This window comes from Martes martes (genome assembly GCF_963455335.1).
Source record: "Martes martes genome assembly, chromosome: 10".
In the NCBI taxonomy this organism is placed as follows: domain Eukaryota; kingdom Metazoa; phylum Chordata; class Mammalia; order Carnivora; family Mustelidae; genus Martes; species Martes martes.
In genome coordinates this window covers 11,314,272-11,324,620 of record NC_137898.1, presented here as the reverse complement: position 1 = coordinate 11,324,620, position 10,349 = coordinate 11,314,272, and the positions used below count along the sequence as shown (strand labels likewise).

At 42.3% G+C, this 10,349-nt stretch overlaps 1 protein-coding gene across 1 annotated transcript; it reads left to right on the top strand.

Moving 5' to 3' along the window:
- Positions 1 to 8,906: 8,906 nt before the first annotated feature.
- Positions 8,907 to 9,934, top strand: LOC308350671 (olfactory receptor 10V1-like; the record flags this gene model as incomplete). The annotated part of the gene is made up of 1 exon (XM_080816182.1): positions 8,907 to 9,934. The coding sequence occupies exon 1, from the start codon at positions 8,933 to 8,935 to the stop codon at positions 9,932 to 9,934; it is 1,002 nt and encodes a 333-aa protein (XP_080672308.1). The 5' UTR covers positions 8,907 to 8,932.
- Between the last annotated feature and the right edge of the window lie 415 nt (positions 9,935 to 10,349).

The following is a 10,349-nucleotide window of genomic DNA, read 5'->3' as shown; positions in this document are numbered from 1 at the left end:
CGCATTGGGCTCTATGCTAGGCATGGAGCTTATTTTATTTTATTTTATTTATTTTTTTTAAATTTTATTTATTTATTGGACAGAGAGAGTTAGATCACAAGTAGGCAGAGAGGCAATTAGAGAGAGAGAGGAAGAAGGCTCCCCGCTGAGCAGAGAGCCCGATGCGGGGCTCGATCCCAGGACCCTGAGATCATGACCTGAGCCGAAGGCAGAGGCTTAACCCGCTGAGCCACCCAGGTACCCCTGGAGCTTATTTTAAAAAAAAGTTGTAGGTAGTAATTTTCAAAACATGGGGTTTGGAGACGATGTGTGTGTGTGTATATATATACATATATATATATATATATATGTATATATATATATATATATAGCTAAAAGAGGGATACCTGGGTGGCTCAGTCAGTTAAGTGTTTGCCTTTGGCTCAGGTCATGATCCCAGAATCCTGGGATCGAGTCCCACATTGGGCTCCCTGCTTAGTGGGGAGCCTGCTTCTCCCTCTCCCTCTGCCTGCCACTCCGTTTGTATGCTCACACACTCTCTCTGTGTCAAATAAATAAATAAATAAATAAATAAATAAATAAATAAAATCTTTGAAAAAAGAAAAAGACTAAAAGAATAGGTCTGAATTCAGACAGACTTGGATTTAAGCCTTGGCTCAGCCACTGGCTGAGAGTGACTTTGGGTATGTTAATTAAACTTTCTAAGCCTTCCTTACCTTACTTGCAAAGTGAGAATGATAGTACTGCTCCTCTTTAAAATTTTGACTGTGGGGTTCATAGAGAAAACACCGTAAATTTTGTGTGGTGCAGAGAATGTTGAGAGCTACTGATTTCATTCATCCTTACTTCCAAATATTCATCCCCAATATTTTATGTTCCAGCTGAAATTGACAAATAAGAATTGTATATATTTGAGGTATGTAATGTGATTTTTTATATATGTATATATTGTGAAATGATTACCACAGTCAAGCTAAATAATATATCCATTACCTCATACAGTTACTTTTTTTGTGTGTGGTGAGAATATATCTCTTCACTTAGGAAATTTCAAGTGTACAAAACATTATTATTAACTGTAGTCACCATGTTGTTACAGGTGGTATCAAGAATCTATTCATCTTATAACTGGAAGCTTGTAATCTTTGGCCAACATCTCCCCAATTTCCCCATATCCCAACCCTTGATAACCACCCTCTACTTTGTGTTTCTAGGAGTTCATCTTTTAAGAGACCACATATAAGTGATATGACTCAGTATTTGTGTTTGTCTGGTTTATTGGACTTAGCAAAATCTTCTGGTTTATCCGTGTTCTCACAAACAGCAGAATTTCCTTCTTTTTCTTGCCTAATTACTTTGGCTAGGACTTCCCGTGTTAGGTCGAAAAGAAGTGGCAAATAATACATTTATGCTCAGAACTGCAGAAAAGTTATCTGATGGACTTCAGCAGAGATGCTTTATAAAAGCTCTGAATAAAACAAGAATAGAAGTAAACTGTTTAAATATACTATAGTTAGCTTTTAGCTGTTCTGTGAATATTTATTGAGTACTTACTGTGTGCCAGGACCTGGGAGTACAAAGGGGAATAAAACAGGAAAGAGTTCTGCTCTTGTGTCTACATTATTGAATGCTGCTTCTGACCTAGGCAACTCTTCTAAGTACGTCACATATATCACTTACTCTGCATAATTACATTATGAAGGAGGTGCTACTATTACTCTCATCTTTCAGAGAAGGAAACTGAGGACCAACATGTCAAGTAGCTCACCCAAGGGGATGTAACTAGCAAGTGATGGTACCAAAATTCAAACCTATGCTGTCCCTAAAGCAGGAATCAGCAAACTGCAGGCTACATGTCACATCTCTGGGCTGTTTGTTTTTTTTAAATAATGTTTTATTGGAATGCAGCTGTGCTTATTCATTCCCCTGTTGTCTACGACTGCAGCAAAGATGAGCAGCTGTGACAGAGGCTGTACGAACCGCAGAGCCTAAAACACATACTTTCTGGGACTTCACAGAGAAAACTTGCTGACTCCTTCCGTAGAGCTTGATAACTTCATGTAAAAACGACTCTATTAAAATCTCACAGCAGGCGTCATTAAAATGGTGGAATAATTAAACCACATTCACAAAATATCAGGCGCTAGACAGGACGCTTGCCATCACCGTGATTAATCAACACTTTTTGGAGGTTCTAAATAATGCAGTCAGACAAGAAAATGAAATAATTGGTCTCAGATGATACGATTTTACACTTAGAAAATGTAAGAAATTTTAATTTAAAACTTCTGTCTGTTAAGGGGTCTGGGATGGGACCTGAGATTCTGAACTAGTACCAAGCTCCCAGCTGATACTGATTCTGCTGATTCCCATATCACACTTAGAATACCAGTGTATTCTTTGCAAGCATATAGTCTAGACGGTAGCTTTGAAGTCCTTCAAATTAGGTTCTATTTCTAGGTTTCTCTGTTTTAAGATACCTAATTTTGGTCCCATTATTTACTCTGAAAGCCCCAGTTTCATCATCTGTAAAATAGAGATAATCATGGGTAATAAGGCACATGACATGCTTAGCAGAAAATGTGCCCATAGTAAGTATCCAATAACTGTCATCTCTATTAATACCTTTTAGAGGTCAAATTTCCTTTGACAACCTGTGGAAATGCAGAGGGCAATAGGAAATATCCAAACTACTTATTTTTTTAATAAAGCCAGTTAGATAAAGTAACCTGTTGGAAAGGAGAACTATGCATCTTTCCCTCACATCTAGCAAGATCTCTATATAATTGATATTTGAGGGGGAGAAGGAAGGGCAGAAGGAGATGCCTGAGTTCGATTCTGGGACCACCAGTCATCTCATGGCATCTGAGCTTACTGACCATCTTCCTAAGACTTCTCTTCCCTTCTAGTATGTTCTCTGTATCATAGTTGAATGACCTAGTTGCAACACAAGGGCCAGCATATCCCTTTCCTTAAAACCTCTAGTGGTTTTCCATAACACTTAAAATGGAATCCAGACTTCTTACTGTGGCCCTCATATTTCTGCATGATTTCAGCTACCTTCCTCTGGCTTCCTCCTTCCTTTTTCCCCATTGTTGACCCCTTTGCATCCATCCACCCACATCATTGTTTCTGTGCTTCACTAAACCAGCCAAATATTCGCTGCCTCAGGACCCTTGCACATGCTAATACTTCTCCCTGAATACTTTCCCCCTTCTGTTTATTTTTACACATTCAGGAACCTTGTAAAAATTATTTTATTTTACTTTTTATTGTGATAGGAATACTTAATATGAAATCCACCCTTTAAAATATTTTTGTCATTTTGGGACGCCTGGGTGGCTCAGTTGGTTAGGCAGCTGCCTTCGGCTCAGGTCATGATCCCAGTGTCCTGGGATCGAGTCCCACATTGGGCTCCTTGCTTGGCGGGGAGCCTGCTTCTCCGTCTTTCTCTGCCTGCAACTCTGTCTGCCTGTGCTCGCTTGCTCTCTCTCTCTCTCTAACAAATAAATAAATTAAAAAAAATATTTTTGTCATTTTATTTTATTATTAAAAAATATTTAAATTTTAATTCACATTAATTAACATACTATGTATTATTAATTTCAGGGATAGAATTTAGTGGTTCATCAGTTGCGTACATCAGCCAGTGTTCATTACATCAAGAGCCCTCCTTAAGGCCCAACACCCAGTTACCCCATTCTTCCACCCATCCCCTCCTGCAACCCTCAGTTTTTCCTATAGTTAAGAGTCTGTTATGGTTCCTCCCCCCCGTTTGTATCTTATTTTATTTTTCCTTCCCTTTCCCTTGTTCATCTGTTTTGATTTTAAAAATTTTCGATTGAAGTTGATATTATATTATATTATATTAGTTTCAGGTGTGCCACATATTCATTCGACAATTATACACATTACAAAATGCTCACCACAAGTGTAATTACCATTTGTCACCATACAATATTGTTACAGTGTTACTGACGACAATCCTTAGGCTGTACTTTAATCCCTGGTGACTTAATGATTTTATAACTGGAAGTTTGTACCTCAAATCCCCTTTATCTATTTAGTGTACAATATAGGGTTGTTAGGTATAGGCAAGTTGTACAGCAGATTTCTAGAATGTAGTCACCTTGCACCTGTTCTTTTTGTTTATACTTTCAGGCCTCCATTCAAGTCATTTTCCCAGAGGGGTCTTCCTTGAGTCCTTTAGCTGAAATTGCCCACCCCCACCCCATGACTCTGCTATATCTTCCATATGCACTTATCATTACCTACAATTATGTATTATATATATATATACACCTGTGTATACACACACACACACACACACACACACACACACACACACATATTTTCTTATTTCCTGTCTGTTCTTTCTTGTGAGGATGTAAGCTTCACCAGGTGGAGGGCTTTTCCCTCTCCTGTTCATGGCTCCACCTCCACTTTCCACATCAGTGTTGGAGGACACAGTAGTTGCTCAATAAATAGTGTCAGATACATGGGCTCAGTGAGGGGTCTTGTGAAGGAGAGACAGGACGTGGTTAACCTCAGGCTCTAGCATCCCTCAGGAGAAGTTTCGGGAGACAGGCAGCTCAGCCTCCCTGGCCCCCAAATGATATGGAATGTTGCCAAGCTCTAAAGGAAATCATGTTTAAAGAGCCCTCTGCTAACTTACCCTCCCAGTGATTCTCAACCAGCCTGAGGTAGGTTTTGGCATTTGTTTAGAAAAAGACTCTCTGGTGATGGGTTCCCTCATTTTTATTTAAAAAATACTTTAGGGGCACCTGGGTGGCTCAGATGGTTGAGCATCTGCCTTCGGTTCAGGTCATGACTTCAGGGTCCTGGATCGAGCCCCCTCGTTGGGCTCCCTGCTTATTGTGTATGTGGGTGTCTGCTTCTCCCACTCCCTCTGCCCCTCACCCTGCTTATGTTCTCTCTCTCTCAAGTAAATAAATAGAATCTTTTAAAAAATACTTAAAAATTTAGGTGATTAGACAAATGTATAAAAAATTTGCGGGGCGCCTGGGTGGCTCAGTGGGTTAAAGCCTCTGCCCTCGGCTCAGGTCATGATCCCAGGGTCCTGGGATCGAGCCCCGCATCGGGCTCTCTACTCAGCAGGGAACCTGCTTCCTCCCCTCTCTCTCTCTCTGCCTGCCTCTCTGCCTACTTGTGATGTCTGTCAAATAAATAAATAAATAAATAAATCTTTAAAAAAAACTTGCAAAAACTCATGCAAACATACTCATTTCTGTCAACACATATTTATAACTGTCTATGGTCTCTCAGGACTTTGGTCCAGTTATAAAGTTTCACAGCCCTATGATTGTGGTGGGAAGGGTACTTGGCCTTGTTTGATCATACTTAAACTGACAGCCCTCTATTTATACTTCCTGTTTTTTTCCCAATACTGTCTTCTCTACTTTTTTCTTCGCAAAAGCCTTCTAAACCACTGAATTCATACGCCATAACATTTAATTACTCTTTAACTGTTGGACATTTTAGTTCCTTGTGCATTGTGCGATTTGCTTCTTTCTTCTAGATACAGGAACAATACTGCTAGAAATAGCTTTATGTGAATACTTCCTTGTTTCTTTGGCTTGCTTCTTCGGAATTAACTCCCAGCAGTGGGAATAGTAAGTACCTGAATTTTTTTTTTTTTTAAGATCCCCAACTAACAGGTGATGCACGGTCTCCTAGAGAAGGAATACCGCAAATCCTTATTCTGCCGCAAGTCCACAGGTTTAATGCTTCACCACGAAGGTGACAAATGTGGGGACACACTCCTGACAAGTCACATGGGACAGGGATTACGCGTATGCAGTCTTCAGCCTTTTGGCTGGGGTTGAAATCTCTACTTTGATTTCCTCATCTGTAAAATAAGGTCAATAATAGCACCTGCCTTAAAAAGAGAGAGAGAGAGAAATAATAGCACCTACCTCATAAGTTTATTATGAGAAGTAAATGAGTTAATTGGCAGAAAGTGCTTAGAATAGCACCCGACATCCAGTAAAAGTTAGCATTTGTTTTTTATTTTTCTAAAGATTTTATTTAATTGAGAGAGACAGCGAGAGTGAGCCCAGGCAGAGGCAGGGGCAGAGGGATAAGGAGAAGCAGACTCCTTACTCAGCAGGGAGCCCTAAACAGGGCTTGATCCTAGGACCCCAGGATCATGACCTGAACCGAAGGCAGACGCTTTACTGACTGAGCCACCCAGGTGCTCCAGTCATTCTCATTTCTAACGCAGGAGACATCAGCAGGCACCCCATGCATACTGGCTACTATTTTCATCTTATTCCTTTTTTCAGTTTTCCCGGCTGTGATTCAGGATATCTGGCTTTTGTCGGTCTGGCTTACCTACTTTTTAAAAAGTTGAGTTGCGTCTGTCATTGGCAAATCCCGTGTGAGTGTGCGTGTAAGGGCGAAATATAGAAGCTGCACATGTGTTGTGAGGCCAAGGGGACAGGCATGTACACCGATGACTCAACAGTGAACAGTGGAGAGTGAGGGGGTGGGTGGTCTATGCACTGAGTGAGAGGAGCCAGTTTCAAGTTCTCACATCAGCCTTCTCGAGGCTGTGCATGGTGCTCCAGGGTACCTTCCTTCGGTGGGGCTGTTTCCTGGGAATTGCTGATGCACTGGGCCTGTTCTATGTGGGCATTTAAGGAAAGCAGGCTGGCTGGAGCAACAGACTTCCTTCACTTTCATTCTGGGGATGATTAACTCCAAGTGACTTGGAAGAAGGATTGAGTGCATTTGTGCGATGACACTTTTCTTCCTGAAACTGTGGTGGTCCATCGTGATGAGGCAAATACTCTCCCTGAAGAAAGATTCTGTACAAATTCTTCACTTTGCTCCAGAAATTTGCAAAATCTTGTCCTCTGCAGTTTGAAGGCAATACTGCTTGTTTCTCTTTTTATCGTGTTGTAAGCTTGTAATTAAGATGATGAGTTATGATGTTTATTATAGGATTTTGGAGAATATAAAACAGGAAAAATATCTTTCAGGTTCATCACTCAAAGACTGGATTTCTTTTGTGGTGCAGAGATTGTAACTTTTAAAATTTCATTTTCTGTGTAGTATTATATCACCAATATTTTCACGTTAGGACATTGTCCCAAAGTATCGAACCTTTCACCCCTCCGTCAGCGAGCTTAGCAGGGCTCATCTCTCCACATCGTCGACAGCACTGAGGATTATCCTTAAGATCCAAACCCAAAGAAAATATAATATTAAAACCTGGCTCACATGTTAAAAAACAAAAATAATTATTTTGCCATTTTTGTTCCATCCCTGTAATTTAGCAGAACAGTATTTTTGGCCTGGCCTGGCCAAGAAGATCAATACAAGGAGAATTCCGTAGCTTTGGCCATTAGAGTGTAATCGAAAATTCCACAAACACCAGAAAATACTTGCACGCATGTGCAAGTCTACCTTGCAGCAAATTCAAACAGTGCAATTTAAAGGTCATGTTAAGGACCTAGTGATTTGGAATAAAGATATGAGTGGTGAGATGGGGCAGTGGGGCATGTTCATGGAGTGATTTCCTGAACTTCCATCCCACCCCATGAGTCATGCTAATTATACTTATAAAAATATTTTGTGACTCAGCCTGTCATAATTGCACATGCTACTGTAAGAATAAGAGGTTCCTTTGCTTTTTTTTCTTCAGCTTTATTGAGGCATAATTGACAAAATTGAGGTTCTTTTGCTTTTTAAGCTTAGAGTCAATGTGGAGTAATATGATTTTAAAAGTGTTTAAGCGGGATGGGTTTAGGGGTGCCTGGGTGGCTCAGTCAGTTAAGTGTCTTCCTTTGGCTCAGGTCATGGTCTCAGGGTCCTGGGATCAAGCCCCAAGTGGAGCTCCCTGCTTAGTGGGAGTCTGCTTCTCCCTCTCCTTCTGTCCTTCCTCCCTACTTGTGCTCTCTCTCTCTCTTTCAAATAAATATATAAAATATTAAAAAAAAAAGGGATGGATCTAAAAGTCTGAAAAGTTGGGTTGGCCGGAAGGTGAACCCCATAGGAGGGCATTAAACCCTATCCAGGGTAGACACCCTAAAAACTCAGGTGGACCTATGCAAGAAGACAGAATAAGAGTAGGGTTCACATTTGGTAAACAAAACAAAACAAATTGGATGTTGAATGTGGAAGGAAAAAATACAATCACAAAGTCCTAACTGGGGAGGGTAGCTGTGTGAGTTATTTAACTCATCTGGGCTTCCAGGTCCACATTTCTGTTGGCCAAAGGTAACTCCTGTATTGCCTGCCTTCTAGGCTTGACCTGAGAATCATACGCTCTTTGTATAAATATGAAAAATTTTAACTCTTTATTTATTTATTTGAGAGAGCGCACAAGCAGGGGGTTCAACAGAGGGAGAGGGAGAAGCAGGATCCCTGGTGAGCAGGGAGCCCGACACAGGCCTCTATCCCAGGACCCCACGATCATAACCTGAGCTGAAGGCAGCCTCTTAACCAACTGAGCCACCCAGGTGCGCCTAAATACATATTTTATCCAGCTGTGGTAACTGGATAATCAGGGTGCTAAACAGATGTGTGAATGATCAGGAGTGTTCATATATAGATCAAGGAAAGAATGGAAATAGGAAAACAGGAAACCCCATTGTGAACCTACTGGGTGTACTAGGCTTGGTACTTTCAGACACAGGATCTCATTTAATTGTCACACCTCAGAGGTGGGTGTTCTGCTCTTCTCATGTTTAGAAGGAGAGTGGCGAAGTCTGTAACTTCTCCAAGGTCACACAGCTAGTAGAGTAAGCCCAAGCCAGGCGAGATAACATGCACTAGATTCCAAAGGAAGCCCTGAGGATAAGTACTCAGTGATTGCAGACAGTGTTTTTAACAGGGCTGGGCAGGTTCCAGGCTCAGGGACAAGGACAGTCACTTTTCCCATGACTTCTTTCCTTGTACCAGGTAAATGGAAGAGGAAAACCAGACAGGAGTGGTCTACTTCCACTTCCACCCTTTCTCAACAGACCCAGCAGCAGCTCACCTCATATTTGTGGTCCTCTTGCTGTTGTTCTTAGGAAGTCTTGTTGGAAACATCACCATTGGGCTCACCATCTGGAGAGATCACGCCCTCCATACCCCGATGTACTTCTTCCTTTTTGTTCTGGCCATGCCGGAAATTGGCTACTCTACCAACATTGCTCCCCTGACTCTCGCTAGCGTCCTTTCCATGGGACAGATGCTTATCTCTCTCCCTGCCTGTGGGACCCAGATGTTCTTCTTCGTCCTTCTTGGAGGGTCTGACTGTGTCTTGCTTGCTGTCATGGCCTACGACAGGTACGTGGCCATCTGTCACCCACTGCATTACAACCTCATCATGAGTTGGCAGCTCTGTGGGCAGATGACTTTAGGTTCTTTGGGGCTGGGATTCCTGTTGTCACTGCCTTTGACCATTCTGAACTGCCGCCTTCCATTCTGTGGCCGCAATGAGATCTACCACTTCTTCTGTGACATGCCTGCAGTCATGCGCCTGGCCTGTGCGGACACCCGTGCGTATGAGGCTGCTGTCTATGCCATCGGTGTGGCCGCCGTGGCTGTCCCCTTCCTCCTTATCTGTCTCTCCTACGGCTGCATCGTGGCCACCCTCCTGAGGATGAATTCAGCTAAGGGAAAGCACCGGGCTTTCTCCACCTGTTCCTCCCACCTCATCGTGGTTCTCCTGCAGTATGGGAGCTGCACTCTTATCTACCTTCGCCCCATCTCCAGCTACTCTCCAGAAGAGGGCCGGGCAGTGTCTGTTGTCTACACCTTTTTTTCACCGTTGCTAAACCCCTTGATCTATAGCATAAGGAATCAAGAGGTGACTGATGCAGTAAGGAGACTTTTGGCAAGAATGTGCTGGTTCAGGAAACCAGAAATATTCCTTGCTAGAAAAAATACTGCCCAAACCAGGAGTAGCGGCATGATCTGAAGGACAAGAAGCTCCAAAGCAAAAAGGAAGGAGTGGAGAGATAAACGCCTCCATGACTATCTGAGTCTGTAAAATGCTTATCAGTGCAAATGCCTCTGCTTTTTCGTGGATTCCAGTGAGGAAGCCCTAGATTGGCCTTGCCTGCTGAGCCAGCCTCCTCTCTCACCATATGGCTTAGAATAAGGACTGGACAGGAGTGTCCGTGAGGAAAAGGATGAACGAATGGACACATAGAGACATGGTAGCCGTTCAAATAATGGATGCTGTCCTGTTACCTGTTTTAAGAGCCTGCATCCCTGACAGTGCGCAGAGCCAATGTGTTCACGTATCCAAATGTCTTTTGACCTTTCTCTTGGGCTGCTCAAGTCCCACTGTCTTAATAAAGTTTGTCTGGCCACTCCTTCAACAGTGATCT